We start from the raw sequence: 23,216 nt of genomic DNA, 5'->3' as shown, positions 1-23,216 counted from the left end.
GCTTCACCACCAGTGCCCGCCGTTGCCACTAAGACATTGGCTGTGGCCCCTGCGGGGCCGAAGCCCGGGGAGCCCTGGGAGCCACCGCCCGCGGACGACATGTTCTCGTCTGGAGTCAGCATGGGAGCATCTCCAGACGCCACGCTTGAGGAGCCGACCACCTGAGGTAGAGGACCTCCCCAAACTCGAGCGCCCTCGTCGGAACCAGGCCACGACGGGATCGACATCAGGGTGTCCGCACTGCCACGACGGCGCTTGGGCTCGGGACGGCTGCTGTCTGTCTCGGACTACTCCCGAGGGCGGATCTGAGCCAAGCGAAGCCTGGTCACAACAGCCATCTCCAGTAGCTCTTGCTCTTCGGACGTCAGCATCAGCGCGTCGCCACCATCTTCGACCGGAAATGCGGTTGCAGCTTCGGGGTCCAGGGCTTGGAACGGAACGTCTTCCCGTCGGACACTGAACTTGCGCCCCCGGGCGATCTGGTCCCAGGCATCTTGCTCGCTCACCAGAAGCCGTCGGAGAAACAGTGCGTCCGAGATGAACCTCGTGTCCCGAGGCCTGAAGAACTCTGGATGCAGCGTCTGTCCCCATGAGGGCACCAAATTCACGAAGGCGAACCCGGCGTCGGAGAGCATGGTCTGCAACATGACGATCACCGAGACGTAGTCCCGGGAGCCATCTTCGAGCCAGAGGACGTTGAAGTCGATCAGCCGCGCTTGGTGGTTGGAGACGACGGGCAGACAGAGGCATTCGCCCCGGAAGCTCGCAACCCAAGGTCGCTCAAGTGCCCCGGACACGTTGACCTCGCGGAGGTACCCGATTGTCTCCTTTGCTTTCATCAGCCAGTTCCGCATCGGCCAGTGACGTCGCTCCGGGTAGTACGGGTCCGAAGGTGACATCGCTCCAGCGCCTCGGGACCTCCATCGCGCGACTTGGGCTTCGGTGTACTCGCGTTGCTGTAGTCGGGAGAGCTGAGTCTGCGCCACGAGGGCTCCATCGTGCAGAGCTCCGCGTTCAGCGTCCAAGGCCGCCGTGACTCCGGGATGAAGCTCATACGTCTGCTGTGTTGTCCCCGAGGCTTGATCTCCAGGGTGTTCCCAAGGCACCAGAGCTCGTGCATCGGGTGCGACAGCTGGGCTTGCCGGCGCTTGCGCGCTAGCGTGGGTGGTGAGTGTCCTCACCGGGTTGGTGTCTGCATTCCCGGAGGAAGCAGACAAGGCGGCGGATGGCTCCGCCGCAAACGCTGCGAGTTGCCCCGCCGCTGGGGTGGTGGGCGTCCCCACCGGTCTTGTGCCCGCATCCCCGGAGGGAGCAGGCGGGGCCGCAGTCCGTGGGCCGGAAATCGCCAGCGCGCTTCGTCCCGCGGCATTCAGCGCGGCTCGGTCGTCGTCCATCCGCGATCCGGCGTCGACAGCACTTCCGGAGCTTGGATGCATCGTCAAGCTCGACGGGGCTGGAGGTTCTTCGGTCGGGGCAGGAAGAGCCAAGCGGCGTGATTCAGGAGCTTCAAGGCGCGGGCGTCCTCCGCGTCCAGCTCGGCCTCTCGCACTGCCGCGAAAGGCGGTGCCCCGGATTCCCCGGGGCGATGGCGTATCTGTAGGTTCTGTAGACATAGTGAGAGATGTGACAAGTGGTTAAGCAACCCCCTGATCCGGGCACGCGCACCAGTTGTGATGTAGCGCCTTGAGCTTTCGCCCTCGACACTCCGCCAGTTCCCGGGTTGCGTTCCCAGACAGAGAATCTAGGGAACTAGAGAGAGCGAATCTCCTAGTAGATAGACGGCCCGCCCGGACGAGGGATTTATCAGGGGCCGTGAGTTCCCGGGACCTTTACTCGCTATGGGAAAGCAAGGGGTCCTGGGACTCGGTCAGTAAGCTCACCTTGTGTACCCCCTTCGAATCGGTTGTTTAGATCAGAGGGAAGGTCAACCACTGAGGATCTCCTGGGAGTCCCGACCTTATGAGTACGCTGGGGTGGTAGCTATACAAACAATCGCCCGGGGACGCTACCTGGTTCCCGGGGCGGGATGGATACGCAACTAAATATACACTGGGTCTTTCGGAGCAAGACTCCCTCGGCGACGGCCGCAAGTAGTTTTCGGGGCGAGACCACACGGGCGAGACACGAGAAATATGAAGTGTTCTTACCCGTGCCGGCCAGACCGCACTCCGGGGGAACAGATATGGAATGCCTGGGGTCCCGGGGGAAACCCTGGTAAATGTGATAGAGAGTTTACCTGGGGTGAGTCTACGAGCGCGGTTCCCAGAGGCCGCGGCCTTTGTCCTTGTTGTCCTTGGTCGAGACCGGCTTGCGCACTTGAGGGGAAAAGATAGACTGAATTATTGCTCCGCCCGGCAGGTGGCCGCCGGGCGTGCTTAAGCATACGGGTATCTCGGGATCTGCTACATACTGGGTTTCACTATACCAGGGTCGTGCTGTCGCCATGCTCCGGCTTTCGGGAACTTCTTCTTGGTCTTGAGTATACTCGGGTCCCCGGGGGGAACCCGGGCCCGGGCCCGCGGGTCTGGGGCAGTTGGATGCAGGTTCCGGGAACGGTACCGTAGGTGCTCAATTTAGTGCCGGGACCACACCGTGGTCTCCCGGGTAAAGTCCGAAGGTGTACCGGGTCTAAACGGGAGCCCACTATGCCACAATGGTCTGCCGACACCATCACGCAGAAACTTATTGAAATGGTTGACAAGCAGCCGCAGCTGCTCGAGGCCATGAATAAGCTGGAGGTTAAAGTGGAGGGCATCCGCCTGCCACAGTTTTACGGTAAGATGGGAGAGTCAGTGGATTTGTACTTTGAGCAACTTGCTCAGTAATTTGAAGCTAAGAAAATTGATTGGCAGAGTGAGAAACAGAGTTCTCGAATTTTGGTCATCACTACTGCGAACTTGAAGGGAAATGCTACCGCTTGGTACAAGCTGAACAAGCGTGAGATCAAGGACATGCACGACCTGATCGCCAAGTTGACAGACGAGTTCGTGCCTCCAGATTTGCAAGAGCGTTTGGGTGATCAACTCTACGCACTCAAGCAGAAGAATTGTCCGAATTTGGAGGCGTACATCTCTCGTTTCCGTGAGGCTATCATGCAAGTCACGGACATGAGTGAGTTGGACAAGATCACTTACTTTACCCGTGGATTAGTGAGCCCCACGCCCGAAGAAGTGCAATACCGTCGCTGTACTACCGTTTCGCAAGCCATGAAGATTGCTTTGGAGTATGATCGATCCCATCACATTCGTGGAGGGAACTTCGTCCGTCGTTCGTTCCCCAGGACCGGTCCCGCTCACATTCGAACGGTAACCAGCATCATCAGCAGCCCGCACCCGCTCGTGCGCAGGAGAATGAACCCGAGCCAATGGAGATTGACTCCGGGAGTACCAGGAACCGCCGTCCGTCTTCTTCTTCGAAGAGATGCCGCTACTGTAAGAAACCTGGTCATGTGATTGAGCAATTTTTTAAGCTCAAGAACAAGGAGAAGTATGCTAAGCAAAACAGACATGAACAGTCCGCCGCTAACTGCAGCGCTGCTTCTACCGCTGCTCCTGCTGCTGCTCACGCTTCGTCCGCACAGTCCGATGACGAGGTTGAGATTGGCGAAGTGGAGGAGATCTCCACGTCCACCTTGTCACCTGTGCATCGCGAAAACGAGCTAATCCGTAAGCAAGGTACTTGTGATGGAAAACCTGTCGTCATCATGTTCGGCAGTGGTGCAACGTGCAACGTCATTCGCCCTGGTCTTGTTGAGAACACCAAAGTCTCTGGGTGTCTCGCAAGTAACTCGCTTCGATGGAACTTCGACAAAGGCTCGTTCCGTAAAGAAAGGTGTCGCCACAATCCAGTTTGGTCGGTTCCGCTTCAAGAAACTCAAGTTCATGGAGTGGCCGCTCGGTTCTGCACAAGATGTAATTCTGGGAAAACCTTGGTTTACCAAGTTTCAACCGACGATTGATTGGCGCTCACGCGAGATTCAGTTCCCACGCTTGCCAGAAGTACCACCTCCGCAGGTCAAGAGTGTAACTCCCGTGGAGATTTCGGCCGAGGACTTCAAGCGCAAGGTCAAGAAGCATGAATACCGGGAAGTGTATCGCGTCAAGATCTGTGCTGTGACAGAGAATACGGACATGCCAGAACCGATTCGTGTTTTGGTCACGGTGTATCCTGACGTCTTTCCCGACTCTCTGCCTGATGGACTTCCGCCATCTCGCCGTGTGGATTACGAACTCCACATGAAACCTGATGCTGTCCCTAGCAACCGTGCACCTTTTCGCCTTTCCAAGGTGGAGCAAGATCCTCTCGATCTGTTTGTGGCTGAAAAGCTCAAGAAAGGTTGGATCGAGGTTTCGGATTCCCCTTGGGTCTTCAATATCTTTGGGATTCCCAAGAAAGATCCAGCTACAGGAGATCATTTGTCTCGAGCTGAGTGGTTGCTCTCTGGAAACTCAACTTTGCCTATTCGTTGGGTCATCGACTATCGCTACGTGAACTCGCAGTCGATTGTTCCGAAGATTCGACTTCCACGCATAGACGAGTTATTCGATCAGATGCATGGTTGTGTGATTTTCTCCGTTCTCGATTTGGCTCAAGGATATCACCAGATGCGTATCGCTCTTGCTAGCCGCAAGTACACCGCCTTCAGAACGCATTCCGAGACCTATCAGTGGTGTGTTGCACCTATGGGTCTAGCCGGCATGCCCGGTGTTTGGTCTCGCCTCATGAGAGTGCTCTTCGCTAAGTATGACTTCATCGTTGTCTACTTGGACGATATTAGTGCTTCTCCAAGAGTCTGGAGGAGCATGTTGAGCATTTGCGTACGCATTTCGACATTCTGCGCCGTGAGAAGTTGTACTGTCATCTGACGAAGTGTCATTTTGGCCAATCCGAAGTGAAGTTCCTTGGTCATACTATTTCGGCCAAAGGACTTGCCGTTGACACTCGCAAGACTGAAGCTATCGCCAAATGGCCTACACCAGTCAACCAGAAGCAACGGCAGAGCTTCTTGGGACTCGCCGGATACTATCGTCGCTTCATCCGCGACTACGCTACACTCGCGTTGCCACTTGGCCCATTGATCAAGAAAGAACATGTCTGGACGTGGGGTCCGGAACAGACTCGTGCATTTGAGGAGATCAAGTCGTCTTTGCAAAAAGCACCTGTGTTGAAGTTGCCTGACCATGAGAAGCGCTTTATTGTGACAACCAATGCCTCTGGCTGTTGTGTTGGTGACGAGCTCGCTCAGGTTCAGGCAGGGAAAGATCACCCGCTTGCCTTCTTCTTGAAGAAACGGGTCCGCATGAGATCAACTGGCCGACGCATGAAAAGGAACTCCTCGCAATCAAGCCAGCGTTGGAGAAGTGACGTCATTACCTGTATGGTCGTGAATTTGATATTTTCACGGACAACAGCGCGTGGAAGTGGTTCTTACACCACCCGAGAGTTTCGCCCAAGTTGGCTCGCTTTCTAACGTTCTTCGCGCAATTCACGTTCAAGCTGCACCACGTCAAGGGTCACTTGAATGTGGTTGCGGATGCATTGTCGCGTCAACCGCAGGACGTTTCGATGAACAATGGGTCGTTTCATCAGTGTACTACACGTTGCCAAGTGCGCGCAGCTCAGGCGCTCGAATCTCGCCGTGTTGTTGCCGATTTCCGCAGTGTCAACCAAAACTTGGCTCAGCCACCCGAACGACCTCAATTTCGTCGGGAGGAGGCTATTGCTGCTGGCCAGTACACGATTCGAAACCTGTCTCAGACCTATGACCACGTATCGCTGGACACCCAGCGTACGATCGCCGCCATTGAGGACGCTGTACCCACCAATGTGACGCAGCAGTCTCAAAATTCGAGTTCGCTCGGTTGGTCTGACTCTGTTCGTAAGGAATTCCAAGATGGATATCGCACTTGCCCAGACTATGCTGAACGTTTCAAGCATCCAGAAGAGCCATTTGTGAAGAAAGATGGTCTACGTTTCCACAAGTCGCACACCATGATGTGCGTGTGTGTTCCCTACACTCGGGACAACCACCTTCGGACTTCCATCATCGAATGCTTTCATGATTCGAACATTGCCTGGAGCTCACCGAACGTACCTACGCATTTCGCAAATGTATCCTTGGCCAACTCTGGACCAAGATGTTCGTGAGTATGTGCAAAGCTGTGAAACCTGTACACGCTGGAAGCACAGTAACGCTCGCAAGAATGGCAAGATGATCCCCATTCCGATTCCGCATGAATGCTGGTCTGTCGTTTCCATGGACTTTGCCACGGGATTACCCGATTCAAACGGTTTTGATGCAATCATGACTGTTGTCGATAAGCTGTCCAAGCGTCCGAAGAATCGTGCGTGCAACCGCACCGATGATGCACAAGACACCGCGTTCAACTTCTTCGATTGTGTCGTTTGCCATCACGGTTTACCGTCGATCATCATCAGCGACCGATATCCCAAGTTCGTCTTCAAGTTCTGATCGTCTATGGCTAAGCTGTTGGGAATTCGTCTTCACATGACAACCTCTTATCGTGCTCAAGCTGATGGACAGACTGAACGTCAGAATTTGATTCTGGAAGACGATCTACGCTGCATGGTATCGTACCATGGACGTGATTGGGCTGACCACCTTGGAACGATCAAGTATGCTCACGCTACTCTCGTCAGTGCATCCACCGGTTTGTCGCCATTCGAAGTTGATACGGGTCGCAAAGAACGCAATCCGTTGAATCCGTTCGACAACCCAAGCATCATGAACCAAGTGCAAAATGGCATTGCTGAATACGCGAAACAGTTCAAGGAAAAACGCCAAGAGATCAGTGAAGTTGCCAAGAAACATTTGTTGCAAGCCCAAGAACGTCAGAAGAAGTACTACGACAAGAAGAGATCGTCGATCACGTTCAAGGCTGGAGACTTGGTCATGCTGGATACACGTCGTATTCCGTCGGGACATGTTAACCCAGGACATTGAAAGAAAACGCGCTAAACTCGCTGCTCGCAAGGTGGGACCATTCGAGATCATCAAGATGGTTAACCCCAACGTTGCTAAGTTGCAACTTCCGCGAAGCATGAAACGGCTGAATCCTACGTTCAACGTGGATATTCTGAGTCCATACGTCGAAAACCCGTCTCGTTTTAGAACTCGTCCTATTCCCAAGGCTTCTCGCCTGATTGTCGATGACGACACTGGTGACACACTGCATATCATCGAGAAACTGCTTCGCAAGCGTCAGTTCAACCGCAAGCCAGAGTGGCTCGTCAAGTGACACGGTCTACCTGACCACGAGGCCACGTGGGAGCGAGAGAAAGACATCAAGCATGTGTCGCACTGGAAGGTTCTCGTTAACGATTTCAAGAACCGCCAACGAAAAGTCAAGTCCGGGAGGATGTAACGACGCACCAGCGTCACGGCCCTTGGCCAGGGCGCTGAGGCGTCTAGTGCTACTCTATGTATTATCTACCTCTAAGCTGCCTGACAGGCATATGCCTAGTCAAAGGTAATCGCTATGTTTGGAAGAGCATAGCTAAAGAGTGCAAGACCAAGTCCTTCATTCGTTTTCATTTGAAATTACTATACACGGTTCAAGTAAGACCTCGGACCGGTTCAGGTGAACCGCGGTCCTCGACTACCTTCAAGATTCAACTTCAAGGACTACGGAGAATCTAGTATAGTGAAATGCATATAATTACATAGGGTAACTAGGTACCTCGTAGCCGGCAAACAACTAACCATTTCAATCTCACTTTCCAATTTACCAACTTCCGCTCGAGTCTTCCACAAGACTCTCCGCTGCCTCCGCCCAAGACGGCGCCACACGACTCCTCGAGTCATCCTTCGTGGATCTTCGCTCTAGTCGTCTTCTTCCTCTGCGCTTCCACCAGTCGTCACAACTCATCTCGTACTGTGCCCGCAGCCGGCCCCAGTCTGCTGGCCGTCGCTGTCACGGCCATGCTGCAGCGAGGCCGCCGCTGTATCTATGCCACTGAGTGTGCCTTGAATTTTGTCAATACTTGTGCATCAGAAACCATGCTTCTTTGAAGACATGCCAAGAAATGGTATCAATTGAAATGAAGTGGTGTGTTCGCGTTATAAATCCAGTGTCTTGTAGAGTGCAAGACTACAACACATGCATGTTCCCCACTTGCCAACTTCGGTTCACAGTTAATTGCCAAGAAAGCCCTCAATATACACTGTGAACTTCTCTATTATCTTGCAAGTTTACCTCTCAGACCATGCTGCTTGTTTAGCTAATGCTTGCATGATATGTATCCTTTGTTATTCGGAAAAGCGCTAAGAGCGGCGAAGCTGTGCTTCTTTGGCCCTCACAGACATTAGGCCGGATTTAGACATGATACAGAACTGCGAGCAAAAGCGCATTGTATACACTGTAGTCACGTTGTCAAGCGAAGCGAATGCGGGGCTCGGCGGGCACGAAACGACCCTCGCTTATGCCGCTAAAACGCGGCAAAAGTAAGGGATACTGTCTAAAACGGAGCTGGCTGGCTGAGTAGCCCTCGCTCCATACATCATTTTGGCGCTATCGCCTTCGCTACCAGTCCGTTCCAAATCTATTGATATGTACCACTATTTAGCTTTTTCCTAAACTATAGGAAAATACTAGTACTAGTTTCACTATGGCCAGAATCTGCAGATCGATCGAGAGGACGCAGAAATGAGGCAGAAGTAACAGAGCACTTGATGCACCGTGAAAGTCGTCCCTCCCGCGCAAGCTTCGACTTCGACATGTGTCGAATCTTGAATGTGTTGTCACCACCACCAGCAACACTATCGTTCATCACGCATTGGAGCGTCAAGAAGCCCGCGTTCAGTGTTGCCGGCGGCAGCTCGTCCAGCGCCACCTTCACGTTGGCCACCAGGTCATCGAGGGTGTGGGCGGCCATTCGCTCTTGTCGCGACTGTAGGGCGTTGAAGACAGCAAGATCCAATACGTTCATATCAGGGCTGTTAGGCGGTTGGAACCGCAAGTGTACATCGCACCCGGAGGCGTTTACTGCCTGCCTCCACGCCACGTCGTCTGGCTGGATATGCGGGGAGGCGTTGTCTTTCTGCACGGTGACACGCCTCCCGTCCGCCGCACCCGGAAACTTTGCTTGGATCGACGGGAGCACGTGCTCCACCAGCATCTTGCGGTAGGTCTCCTTGTTGACGGCCACCGGATATGGCACCAGCGTTCCAGCGGGGCGATTGCGGCTGCTTCGTTTCGCTGGCTCGTGTGTCAAAAACGCCCAGACCCCCAGCTTTCCATCAAAGAACTTGCCCGTGATGGGGTCATGGCGCGGGCGGGCTACCGCTGCTAGCATCATCACCTTGGGAATATGACGCTTGCTCTTGAGTCGATGCACAGGCTTGGGCTCGTCCGGTAGAAGCACGAAGCGACGCTTCACCTTGCAGAGATAGAAGAGTTTTTCATCCACGTGGACTACATCTTCCATGTTACTGAAATGGTGCGTTGCTGCACTTACGTGCCCCACACTAAATGCAATCCTCGACTTCTTGTTGTCGTCCGACAGCATGGGCTTGACAACGGACGTCCCACACGGAGCTTCCCGATGCTCACCTGTCGGAACAGCGTGGTTGGTGGGAGGAAACAGGCTTGGGCGGCTGCACGGATGGTGCTCCGGCGCTGCGGATCGACCACGCGGAGGCGCTCCAGCTCGCGGGAACAGTCGACACGTCTGCGCCCAGTGCTGCGCATTCTTGAGGGCGATGCGTACACCCCGGTGCGCTGAAAGTTGCCCAGGGCCCGGCGCCAGACACGGACGATGGTCTGAGCGCTGACCCCGAAGGTGTCTGCAACAGCAGACAGCGCACCACGCGGTAGGGCGCCGACTGTCGCTCGGTTGAGGAGGGCCGACACCACGAGGGCACGTTCCGCGTCCGAAAGGTGCTTGGTCTTGGGGTGCGAGGTCTTGTTGGGGTGCGACATCGAGTAGCTTGTTGGGTTTGGTAGGTGGGTGCTTGGTCGGGGAGGGGCGAAATCGTTAATGGCAGTGGTGGCTTCTTCATCGATGAAAGCATAATTGGAGCTTAAGCGCTTCCCCTGGCGCCAATTTTTCGAGCTGTGCGGAGCTCTGCACACCAGTCAAACCGCTATGAGCAGGCGGTTGCATTACTACCAATCACACGGGCATACAACTATTTTTAACCAATTGCGAGCCAAACGTGCTCAAACCTACAGTAGATCTGGAACGGACTGGTATATCGGAGCTGCTCGCTATTCTGGACCCCCTATCTCCGGATCGGAGGCTCCGGATTGCCAAAATCGCTGAAAACCACGATACATGTGAGCTTTTCATATAGAGTTACAGTACATCTGGTGCTTCGAGATGGGCTCGGGTACGGGTACCCGAAGTTGGCGGCGGGTTCGGGTGCCCAATGTCAGTTTGAAAAGCAATCGAGCAGACCGGGTGCTGAAATTTGAAGACTAGGATAGCGTAGCAAACACACAAATGTTTATCAAACAACATTTACAGTTTGTTCACCTAAGAGTAGAAAGCGTGCAACCTCAGTATTTCGGCTGCCACTCTGCTAAGTTTTGCTCGGAGTTGAAAAATTAAACGACATCGCTGAAAATAGTGCACATCGCTGCAACAATTTTCTATCGCTCTTTCAACTTCTACTAGTATTTATTTATATTTTGTATTTGAATTTGAATTTGTTGCGGTTTAGACGGCTAACACACCCGATGCCGCGCACTGCTGCAGCTTCGCCTACGGATCACGGGCCTCCAGGGCACGTGTCCGCGGTAGTAGCCCAAACACACTGGTATACACCAACCAAATGCCACTAGGGCATTCGACTGAGATATACCCCTACGATATGCAATTGCTAAAAGAGGAATGCAGCCCCTCCTTTTCGCGCTTCGTCGGTCCGCAGTCCATCACCTCTACGTGTCCCTCCAAGACGTTGTTCACCTTTGTTCCCTCTTGTCCTTCTCTTCCGTCTCGCTCTTCGTCAATCCAGCGGTTACCTCTGCGCCGCGCCCGTCGGAATTCGATCCCGACGCCACGATTGCTTCACAAGGCAGGTGGCCAGCAGCTCCACCCTCTCCTTCTCGCGCTTCGTCGTCACCAATACACCCCGTTTTTCGTTTCTGTTTCGCCTGCCGTCTTGACCAGCCTGTTGTGCCACGAGGTCGACACCGTTCGTCGACCCTGACCACCTTGAAGATGCAATTGCTGTCGTCTTGCTCCGTCCTGGGCTCCCGAGGGGGGATTCCTCCCAAGAAGGCCAAGGACCTGGAGATCCTTGGAGGCGACCCCTGACACTTCTCCGCGACCCGTCAAATTTTGGAACCTGCAGCTTCGCCTACGGGCCCCGGACCTTAAAGTCCAGTACCCGCGGTAGAAGTGTTTTCTAGCAGAAGGAAGATCTTCGACACAAGATACTGGTACACTGTACCATGCAAGTGACATCGCCAAGATTTGTGGTTCATTGTGGAGTTCCCCCTCAGACTGGGCACAGAGCACGCAGCCCAAGAATTCAAGCCTACCATTCAGCCACGAGCCGTAGCAGAGTTAACCCACCCAACTTCCCGTGTTGGGGGTTGCCATACGGCATCTTGCTCATCAAGCAAGAATCCCTTAATGGCTTTAGGCTACACCAAATGAACATACATCTGTATGCTTGATAGAAACCCATTATTCATAATAATCACAGCGCAAAATTTGCGCTTGAAACGAATGGCGGGACCCCGGGGTCCCCCAACTTCGTGATGCGTTTATTTTGGATCATACCCGGTAGTGTACGCACCACCTGCCCGTCAAAAGCATGTAACTAGAGGATTGGGCTGGTAGTGCGCCTGAATATGCAATTTCGTCGAAGCAAACCAAAATTGTTCGGTTAAATGAACAGAAACTTGCCAACATTTGATCCGCATCTGCCGCGCCTGCTTCGCAGCCGCAGCATCTGCGGCGCCAGTGCTATTCACGGCGCGCCCCGGAAGTGATGCAGATGTGCAGAGCGATGTAGTGCAGCGGGTTGTTCTTAAACGACGCGTGGAGCTGCTCCTCCGTGATCTCCTCGCCGAACTCGAGCGCCACGTGCAGGTGCGCCATACGGCCCTCCGCCTTCTCCACGAGACTGGAAGCCGACACCTGGCGGTTGGCCGCGTAACGGTTTACAGATTCATGCTATTTCTTCGCGTATTCTCAATAAATTTTCGCATTGAATGATGTAGACTAGATATTGATCAACCATCAGCACAACCATTCAGCCAACGTTGCCACAAAATTAATTTTTCCGAGTAATCCTAAGAAAAGTTGTATGTAAATTTCCGCATTGAATGATGTATACTAGATATTGATCGACCATCGGCACCCAACGTAGCCACAAAATTAATTTCTCCAAGTAATCCTAAGAAAAGTTGTATGAAAACGCGATGAAAATGATGAGTTATCTGGACTACAGAGCGCTCCTACGACCACCACCTACGAGCGGTGTCCCGGTCCTCAGTTCAGCTTTTTCGGTCGCTGCAGCAGCCAACCCCCCCCCCCCCCCCCCGTGCTCACGGTAAAAAAATTCCGTTGCTGTGGTGCCGAACTAGCTGGACTCACCTCGCCGCAGAACCACCGAACGGACCGATACTCAGACACCCCCCCTCCCCTCCTCTCTATGTCGCCGCGCTACCTACCGTGCCTCGCTTCATCATCATCTCGCCATTGCGCATGCTATCTTAGCCGCATACTGCTGAATGTGTATTAGACTTTAGGATTATTCTATCTTGGTCGCAGCGCGTCAAACATCCTCCGCGCTTTTGTAGATAGATCAAATATTGCTGCACAAACTACTTGCATAGCAACTAGAAAACCGGGTTGCCCGCTATCGGCAAATACCCTCTCCTCCTTCATTCAAACATTTCAGAGCTGGCACCTTCGTACTTAACGTTTACTCTTAAGCTCTGGAAACGAATATCCTACTGAACTAGTTTGCCACTCCACCGAAAAAGCCTCTGCTTTTACGTGAATTTCAAGAAACCATGCGATTTCTGAGATTATTAAATGACTTTACTTGATTTCAGTATACTTTAACTTCATGTGCGCCACATATCAGGTGCATCGAATTAATCCTGGTTGGGCTGTCCATACTTCGTAACCGAAGCACTACCAGGAAAACGCAGTTCTAAGCTTGAATTGACTATAATAGAGCGCTCAAAAGCGCATGGTGTTTGTATTTTCAGTTATCTAAGTACGAGCGTAATGGGGGACCCCGGGGTCCCGCCATTCGTTTCAAATGCACAGTTTATATGGCAGTGCGTCTTATAAGCAAGTTGTCAAGAGATATAGCTGCGCCGAATGAACGCCACACCTTGCTCGTTGTGCCGTCAATGGTTCACCACTCTCAGTCATCGGAACCAGCCGTCGAAGTCGTCCGCCTCCTGGACGTTACTGTACCGGCATTATACTACGAATGTGAAGTTTCATACAGTAGGCTACTAGTAGTATGCAGTTCGTTCGCTCGAAGCAAGCATTCACGCACTCCTTGTCTGCGTGGGGAAAACTTCACAAAAAATCTACGGTACCGTCAGTTTTGAGAACAAGACGAAAGCATCCCACTTTTATCGTTTATATTTTAAAGACCTCAGTTCCCTTGATGACTTCGGAGGGGCTCTAAAACATCGAGTTTAATCCGACGACGATGAGAGCCGTGACTGCAGCGCCATACGTGATCTTCAGAACCTTCCATACGTAGCGCCACTTGCTCGGGTTCTTTGCGACCACCTCTGCAGCATGCTCGGTGGCCTTCACAACCTGCGCCTCGGTCGCGCCCTTGAGCTGACCAGCCTTCTCGGTCTGGGTGAAAGCTGTTCTCCACTCCTTCTTGGACGTGTCCAGAGATTTGAGCTTGCCTCCCGCCTGGAGTTTGGTAATGACATTGTCCCAGTTCTTCGCGACAGCGGACGCCTTAGCAGCTGCAGCATTTGCCTCGCCTCTCACCTTGCCTGCTTTCTGGAAGGCATTAACGCCGTTCAACTTCGGGAGGGTCTTCTGCCACATCATTTCCGCGACCGACTGGATTTTCGCGGCTTTCTTGGCGCTGGCGGCATTGAAACAAGCCACGACAAACGTAGCGACCACAAGCGCCACTAAGAAGCTGAAGCGCATGATGTGGAGGGGCGGCTGAAGTTTTGTGTCGGTTGAGAACTCTTGTTGATGCTTGGACGCTGATTCGAAAGTGGATGACGGACCCGCGTTTGCGAGTTTATGGTCAGGCTTACTCTGCAGACACATCCTGAGGTGTTGCATCTGGATTCCCCATACTCGGCCTGTGCGATCTTGGGCTCTGCTGAGCAGTTTGCTGCCAATCACACCATACAAAAAGGAAGTGTAGGTAAGGTTTGGTTCGAGCAAAGCGTGCAAATCTAATCAGTCAATTTGCTGGCGGCTGGTCGAATGGGAAAAGCATTATACATGTACATGGACATGTACAGTAAGGCCCTTCTTCAGGTGGGGAATGTGTTCTGTGCTACAGTGCGGGCTAGGGCTTTTGGCTAAGGCACGATTTGTGCTTGTGATTTTCAAAACGTGTGCTGGGCTTGTCCAAGTAAATTCCGGAGGACTTTATCTGCTGACCTCCCGTCATTTTTGAATCGCCACCAAGCACATGTACCGAGTCCTCTCGCTAGTGTGTGAGCTAGCTGTAATTATACGACAGGCCCTAGCGTGAGGACACTTGGGCATGCAACAACACCTCGTAGAGTAGCCACTGGATGCACATATAAAGCATTTTGACGTTGCCATCGCCCACGGCAACGCACTGAAAACATGGTTGTCGAGCACTTTGTCGGGCTTCCTGACTCGGACTCTGATTAGCGTTGGAGGAGACAAACCTGCCTTGTCCTTGCCCGTGATTCCTGGCACAAATGTGCTCCCCAGGGAACACCTCGTGTAGGTGTTCTGGAATCGGAGCTCCTAGAACACGAACGAGCAAAAACTGTACGATTCACGCCAAAGCTTTATCCAATCATATCGCTAGAAAATTTCAGCCCAGAACACGTTCTCCACTTGAAAAATGTCACGCTCCGGTGGTCCACACTAAATTAATTCTCAATGACGATTGGCTAACATAATTTTCAGCCAATTATAACGAGCGCCTAAACAGATCTCAGCACCGCGTCGGTACTGTAGCAGCGTGACCCGAGCACTGTGGAAGCACGGCGCTGTAGGCCTTGAGAGCTGAACCGGTATCAATCTCAAGTTTGGCCCATTCAAGCAGATTTTATAGCATGCATTAATTTAAAACCATTATCGTGGGGACTATTCTAAAGTACACCGTCTGCATCAAGCATGTACTGCATCCACGGAAGCAGTTATACAGTCTTTGCGTTTTCCTGATTGATGCAAGTCGGTATTCAAGCTACCGTATTAGGGTTGGTTCTACGTATCTAATGAAGTAAGTTTATGATGAGATAGTTGCGTTCTTTATAAGTAGGATGGTGTTATGAGGTGCGTCCTGTAGAGCATTGTGTATCGATGCGATTGTCTATCCATGCGCGGGTGTCTATTACATAGCCCGAAAACAGTACTCATGTTAAGTTATGCAATGAGGCAACCTTATACACCCCGTTTAACTAGGAATAGTTATCGCTACTGACCCTGATAAATGACGCACACTTGAGGCATAACATGGTGTGCGCAGCGCAAATAACTTCAAGTTGCGGCAAATGGGTGTGTTCAATGGTATGCTACGCGTGGGCGAACCTCGCAACGCCTACATGCACTTGTTTTTAAAAAGTACTAAAGTATTTAGGGTCAGTGAATCAGGGAAGTACTGATAGATTTGCCAATAGCAAATTGCAATGAGGGGAGGGCAAAAGCTTGCAAAGGGCTACTTTATCGTCTGCAGCATAATATTGTCGGCAGCAGTGAAGACGTCTACTAACTACACTGGACGTCAATAATAGGGTGACTGTTGTCATATTGTAGCTACAGGAAATTAGCCGAGTCTCCAAGTAGTATTCCGTTGTAGTTGGCTACTAGGCGGCCACTCAAAACCATTTTGCGCGCTGTGGATTCTAATGATAAGAAGCTTCTAACTACTTGAACTTCTAGAAAGTATATTATTTACAGTAGATGGAGGCTACACATTACGTCTCTTCGCTGGCACATGAACTAAGAGAGACTATTATGGGCTGGACCGAGGATAAAAATGTAAAACGAAAAGCAGCATGAATATGTAGATCCTTTGCGTGACGATGAACCAACGTTTCCCCAGGGTCGCCCATTCATATCAAACGATGTTGCAGAGGCAACTGAAAAACGACAACGGTACCCACTAATAACACAGTCCAGCAATTCATCATATGCAATGCAAAGTGCATCGCCGGTTCCCCGGTAGATTACGTAGCTATATGCCGAGTAGAATGGTGACTAGCGTTTAGTTTAGGCAAGTAACGCAATACACCGCGTCGCCGTTCCCGGCTTCGTCACCCTTCCCCATTAGATCTTTGATCTTCGCAACGATAGATAGCAAGGCACCATAATGAACCCTCACATTACATACATATGAGTCCTACTATAGTGTAACTAGCACACCAAATATTGCAGATTGTAGGCTACCTAGCAGTTATGATAGTGGTGAGGTTCATGTGTGCTGCTTCAATAGAAAACATCTTGCCATCGTCGTCGAGTCTCATTAAATCCAGTATTAGATCCAGTAAACGTTACCGGGAGACATTGATAGCCACTAGCCAGCTTATACACTTTATTTTAGTTAGAACCTGCCATGCCACTAAAACATGGTTCCTTCGAGCAAGGCTCAGTAGTCTTTGGCGAGCCTGTGGCATAGGACGCAGGTGGGCGACATCAGCGAAGGAGTTAATTGCCCCTTCAGACGGCACACCAGACCGATATTTGGGGTCATTTTTATTTTGCTAGGTGTAGCAACAAGATGTTTGGGGCTGTATCGTGGTGGGCGACGCTGCTCCCATTTTTGCTTTCACGATTCGAATACTCAAACGCTGTACTCTGTAGTTTTCGTGCGCATACAGACTTCGTATAAGCATTCAAGTGCATTCATATCTGTGCGTACTGAGTAAATTTGCTTGCTTAGGTAGCCGCGTTGAGCGCCATGTAGAACATGTCAGAACTGATTCGTGTCTGAGCTTTCGAGTAAGTTTAAGTTCGTTCAGTTTTGATGTTTTTATTTGTGCCGTCATGACTGCAGCAGAACAAGCTACTCATTGGCGACCCATGCCCCTCAAGTTGTGGCTCTGAAGTAGCCTTTGGCATATAAAAAATATGCCAAAAAATATCTGTAACATTTCTAAACAAATTTTGAAATCAGTACGATAATAAATTCCTGATTGGAATTTTTTCCCCGCTGAGCGAAGCGAAGCGGGTGGTCTCACGCGCTCGGCTTAACCCTGTTCATAGAGCCCCGCTTGCGGGGCTCCGCTTGACTTGTGTACAGTATCTGCACGTGGTAGCTGGCAACTCCTGACTGACTGCATCCCCCATGATGATGATGATGATGATGATGATGATGATGATGATGATGATGATGATGATGGGCCTATCATCATTTGCATAGCCGTACAGTTGTTGACTTGCAATCTGCGCACATTACAACATATACACGCTCTAGTTTTGGTGGATTGTTATTATAGAATGCCGCCGCACACTCGAGGAAGCCAGCGTTCAGGTCACTCGGCCAGTACATATAGCTTGTCGATCGACCGCTACAACTAAAGTTAACATGCACTCGTCTAGGGCGATGTATCGTAGCTGAGCGTGGCGAAGACGAAGTACGTGGAACCGCGATCCGTGCAGCACCTCTCCTCAAGAGCCCGCTGCTACGAAAACTATGTAAGGGACACTAACACGCCCGACTGGTAGTCGAATCCTCCGTCACCGCCAGCATTCGAAAGGTGCGCGCAAAACGCGGAAGCGGAGGAGCTCAATAGCTCATTGACGGTTTCAATTGCAAGAAACTGGTGTCTACAGTATACAACAGTATCCGCACCTTGAGGCCGGAGCCAACAATTCTCAACCATCGAGAAAGGCTTGCGCCGCGCTCCATCAGTGTCCAGGCGTGCAGGTCGCCGGTCTTGGCCGGTCCAGGTTACGTTGCGCTAACTCCACCGGGGAGGGCGTAATAGGAACTGCGCTTTGTCACGAGTGGAATCGTCTAGGAACGGACAAGCGTGCTTCTACAGGCTACAATGCTACTAGGGCGAGGAGCGGCGGGTCATGGGCCGGGTTGCCGTGAAGCTGAAGACCCGGAAGCTGCTACTGGGAGGTACCTCGGAGGGAAAGAGGGTTTCGTGGCGTCGTGGCTGGATTTCGGGGACGGATGGCATGGTGGGCAGCTTCTAGGGTCGCCCGAGTGAACGGTTCAAGTCATCAGAGAGGGTGAGCGGGAGATGAGCGGCACGGATACGCGGATACGCAAGGATCGCAGGATAAGGATCGAGAGAGGTAGGAGTAGCGAAGAGGTCAGTCGTGATTTAGCTTTGGGAACAACAAGACAGAACGCTTTGCATGTATTACTCTGCTTAGTAGTTGCTGCTCTTGTCCGTCTAATCCTCCTCGCCCGCACAGACACGGCCTCAATACGGCGGCGACCGGTCCCCACCCAAACTGACTCGCGACAGCTTTCGAACATTTCGCTGGGAATGTTGGGATGACAAGGTCGTCACCATGACGAGTGCTAGGAGTGAACTGGGGGCGCAGCGTGCAAATACGTCAGAACCGGTTCGAGCAGTGCTGGTATTCATCTTCGTGTCCACCTTCGGAGCGCTCCTTCCGTCCAGTACCCTTCCTAGGTTGCCCAAGTGCCACGTCGGGACGCGTAGGCTTGATGAGTAAGTCCATTGACCTGGAATGGCTACGTGAGTCCACCTCAAGAGAGTTCCGGACCGTCGCCACGGGGGAGTTGACTTGGCGTTCAGAGCTCTTTGTCGTGGCAGTCACACCCTTGGTTGGCCACACTTGACCAGTCTCAATCCATCGCAACCCAGGACGGGGTGTCGCCACGGCACAGGAGCAAGTTGTACTGTGCGGCTCGGACACGGGTCGCAACAATGTCCCAGACGCTTGAAAGTAAAGATCCAGCTCGAGAAAGTGCGTCGTGACCCAAGAGATCGGAAGACACTTGCAATTTTGCTCCAAACGCAACGAAGCTTCGAAGGCGCAGGTCTCCGATCGATCCAACGCCCAGTGATCCAGTCACGACGACGACCTCGTTGCAACTACGCACCATGGCCAAGGTATACCAGCTCTCCCGTAAGCGCCCGCACATCGTTCTGCCTCCGAACAAGAAACCCACGAAGTCGAGCCGTCCTCCAACGCCGTTCACTACGTTCACAGCGCTCCTCGACGCGGCCAAGTCGTGCGACACAAGCACAGAGTATCCCGCCAAGTGCGACGCAGCTCCGGCGCCAGTCTCTTCCGTGACCAAGCGCCGCCTCCAGAACCGAGAGTCCTGCCGCAAGACGCGACTCAAGCGGAAACTCCAGCAACACGCCCAAGACGTGCTCGCTCGCGAGCGTCAGGCGCGTAACGAGTACCTTACGCAACTCGCAGACAAGCTTGGAGTGGAAACCCGCAGTAAGAGCCAAGAGGACGCCCGAGATACGCTCTTCCGTGAGCTTGCTACGAAAAGCCTGCACTACGCCCTCGTGGACTCCGAATACAGCGGATGGCTTGACGACAGCAGCGATGTGGCAAGCTCAAACGCTCCTGCAACCGCGGAGATGGCCTAAGAAAGCGAGGGAGAAGCCCACTCGTCGACGAGAAAGTCCAAGCGACTTCGCCGCTCACGCGATGTCGACGTTGCCGCTGCATCCCGAAGCGAGCCACTAACTCCATAAGCTTCGTTGCTCAACCAGTGCGTCGACGGACTGCAGAATGTGGTCTTGAAGCTGGATCGGATCGAGGAACGCGACCTTGGAGCTGGTGTCTTCGAGTAGCTGTGTCAGTGGCGATTCGTTGGTGTGAGCTCCGTGAAAGTCCAACGTGATGGCGAGATCGATGCTGTTGCAATGACCAGCACCACACGCGTGCGATTCCATCGACTCCACGTGCAAGATGTGAGCATCAACGTGGTGCGGCGAGAGCGCAACACCCCTTTCGAGTTCGAAGTCGATGGCAACAACAGCAAATGACCACTGATCTGCCGATGCCAGCTTTCTAACGCCAGTTAATCACAGTGCCATACCTCCCCGTTGCGTTCGTAAGTAGAAGTTACTTCCGGAGAACAGAGCTCAGCGTGTATATGTATTCTATTAAATACTTTTAAGTTAAAAAAAAGTAAACGCCAGTGGCACTCGGACGTGCTGTGTAAATTAGAGAAGAGTGCGATGGAAACGAGGATACGTTCTATCGCAGCTTTCTTCGGTTTCTTTTTGATTTCCTGGAAAAAGGCGAGTTGAACGCAGCGACATTGAACCATCTCTCTCTCGGCAAGCGCCATGCATTGATCAGTCACATACTCGCACGCGTGAACCACGAACTTCTTCATATTCTGACGTAAAATTCTACATGCAAATTCAGAGTGAAATAATGGAAACGTATTGTCTTCAAAGAGCAAGCACGCGTAAAATTCTCGCTTTGAATTTGTCGGAGTGAATAACAGTTCATGTACAGTAAAGGACGTGTTGGATACGACTGTTGAATGCTTCAAAGTATCACCATTTTTTTGCAGAAACACTTCCATTTCACCGTTGGTTTTTGATCCACATCCCGTCACGAGTCAAGTAGAGTCGGCTTACAGCACTTTCACACATCGAAAAGCTTTCTGGTGGTCACATTGTAAAATAGCAACGTGTGTGCTTCTCTTAAGATCTCCAAATGCCCCGCCGCATTTTTAAATACTTGTTAAAGTCGGCAAAAACTTCAGGGCGTTTCACCATACATCTAAAATATGTTGCATGTAGCGTGACTTCGAAAAGGTTATTATTTTACCTACAGAGTGCATCAATTATTTACCGTATCAAAATATGCTCCATCCAGCACGTTTTGTACCTCAAGCATGTTTGTGATTTCACAACCCTGAACAAACTGTAAATGCTGTTTCCAAAAGTGTGTTTGCTGCTCTATCAAATTTCATCTCCCAAGTACTAATACGGTTGAGTAATGCATTCATGAATAGCAGGATCTCATAGCATTAAGATGACCGATGAAAACCGTCAAACTCAGGCGGTCGCTCCCTCGAGCCTGCGTGTCTTACTTGACCGCGAGCTTTCGGTTTACTCGTAAGCACCCTTTCTCCGTAAGACTCACACTCGCATCGAAGTTTCCCACCTCCTGGACGTTGGTACCGGTATGATGCCATTCCAGTTCGTAGCTCCACGATGAAACCATCCTCGCACTCCTTTCCCGCGTGGGGAAACTTGGCAGCTCAACTATTGTGCTTTGCAAGAACTTTGGCATGCGATTAAGGACTCTAAATCAACGAGCAAATCCTTCTTGGTGATCATATCTCGCAGCTTAACTCTAAGTTAAAGTTAAGCTAATCAACCGCCAGTCCAAAGCACAACGCAGAGGAAGAATGGAGCGGTTGCCACTGCAAGCGTAGATCGGTTGTCGCTGCTAGAAAAACCAACTGATGAGGTAACCGATAAATTGGCGCCAGCTCCTTGTAGTTAGCACCGATTTCGGCGGGGATTCTTTCTCTAGCTCTCATCGCCGGGACATTGATAGCTAAACCAAGGTTGAATTTCAGAGCACGGCATATAGCAGCCGTAGAAATGTTTGGTAGTGCAGTAAACGCTGGCTCTAAAGCTGCTTGCAGCTCCTCAATTTAAAAACAGGGATGTTCTTCAATACTGTAGACGTAGTTTAGTACGATAGATAGCCAGCGCATGTCAATCGAGATCATGATCGTCTGGAAAACAATCAGACGAAGCGAGCGAGTTAGAATGTCAGAACCGCAGTACTGTCGGATTTACTCCGGCCATTCAACGAAAGTAGGCATAACTCAACGTTGACTCGTTGTCTTAGCAGCAATTCTATCTTAAATCGACGAGTCGGCAGGACCTCAGTGCCCTTAATGACTTTGGGGAATTCTATTCAACCATCGCGTTTAATCCGACGATGATCAGAGCTGTTGAATGAAGAGGCGCGCCGAGCGCGCCCCGCTCGCAGAGTGGCAGCAGGCTTCGTCTGTCTGCCAGTCGAGTTATTTTGCAACTGAAAGCAAACCCTCTCAAACATGTTATTATTGTTTTAGCAAGTACGAGAGAAGTTCAGATCGCCAGCTGTGGTCTGGATAGTGCAGGCAGAGAGCTGCCTGCCAACCATACATAGTGCGATGACGACACGAGGCCGAGGAGTGAGGAGTCGAGGACGCAGTCCGAAGACGAGCTCACTTCCTCTTTTGCCTCCAGGTACCGAGCACGGATCTCGAGTAGTAGGCATAGGAATAGAGGATAACCAAAAGAGTAATACATTGTAGTGAGCTACCTACTCTGTGTAAACTGTTCATTTCAACATTTCAAGTACAATGAGTAAGCCCAGGGTTGACAAGTCGTCGGTCGACTCGCTGAAGTTCAACGGGAAGTCCCTGCACTTCGCTGCGTGGTAGAGCAAGTTGATCATCCACCTCAGGGCGCTGAGTGAGCAACGCGCGCTCGAGGATCTGCCGCCACGCCCGCCCGCGGCGGACAAAGAGGCGACATGGCAGCACGATTTGCACGAGACGCTGCTGAATCAGCAGTCGTCGTACATCAAGCGGCTGCTGTGTGAAACGCTGCCGGGCGGTTTCAAGGGAATCGCGACCAAGCAAATGGACGAGCCGGTTCATGTGATTTGGCGGCTTGTTGAGAAGCAGTACAGCCTCAGCAACGCGGCAGGCGTCGTCGGGCTGGTACAGGAGTTCCTGGAGATGGTGAACGCCGACTTCAAGAGCGTTGGCCAGCTCTTACAAGACCTCAACAACGTGCGCAGCCAGGTAACGTGAACGCGCACGAGGCTCTGCACACGCACATGATCACGTCGAAGATGATGCTGGTCATGGTGCTCGGTGTGCTTCCGAGGCACATGTGGGGCTCCTCCGTCAAGTTCACGGAGGAGAGCTTCACGCTGGAGAAGGTGAGCGAGAAGCTTGCCAACATCTTTGGCAACAAGACCAAGAGCGAAATTATGGCGCTGGTTAGCGGCAGGGTGGTCAACCACGTCAAGTCGACCCCAGCCAAGACGGCTCCAACAAATCCGAAGGGATCCGTTCTGGGCAAGCGAAAGGACGCAGACGGTCCGATCAA

The 23,216-nt window shown here is 52.0% G+C and overlaps 3 protein-coding genes across 3 annotated transcripts; 2 read left to right on the top strand and 1 right to left on the bottom strand.

Annotated features, from left to right (window-relative positions):
• Positions 1 to 2,825: 2,825 nt before the first annotated feature.
• On the top strand, positions 2,826 to 3,248 carry PHYSODRAFT_461133 (hypothetical protein; the record flags this gene model as incomplete). The annotated part of the gene is made up of 1 exon (XM_009534833.1): positions 2,826 to 3,248. A coding segment is annotated over one exon (423 nt), but the record flags the coding sequence as incomplete, so codon positions are not given.
• A 10,375-nt stretch (positions 3,249 to 13,623) lies between these two features.
• On the bottom strand, positions 13,624 to 14,118 carry PHYSODRAFT_520811 (hypothetical protein; the record flags this gene model as incomplete). Its single annotated transcript, XM_009534832.1, has 1 exon — positions 13,624 to 14,118. The coding sequence occupies one exon, from the start codon at positions 14,116 to 14,118 to the stop codon at positions 13,624 to 13,626; it is 495 nt and encodes a 164-aa protein (XP_009533127.1).
• Positions 14,119 to 19,214: 5,096 nt separating this feature from the next.
• PHYSODRAFT_260783 (hypothetical protein) lies at positions 19,215 to 20,120 on the top strand (the record flags this gene model as incomplete). The annotated part of the gene is made up of 2 exons (XM_009534831.1): positions 19,215 to 19,676; positions 19,926 to 20,120. 2 exons carry the CDS (start codon positions 19,215 to 19,217, stop codon positions 20,118 to 20,120), a joined length of 657 nt encoding a protein of 218 aa, XP_009533126.1.
• Between the last annotated feature and the right edge of the window lie 3,096 nt (positions 20,121 to 23,216).

Source organism: Phytophthora sojae (genome assembly GCF_000149755.1).
Source record: "Phytophthora sojae unplaced genomic scaffold PHYSOscaffold_8, whole genome shotgun sequence".
Taxonomy (NCBI): Eukaryota; Oomycota; class Peronosporomycetes; order Peronosporales; family Peronosporaceae; genus Phytophthora; species Phytophthora sojae.
Note: the sequence above shows the minus strand (reverse complement) of the source record. Positions and strands in the feature narration are given on the sequence as shown.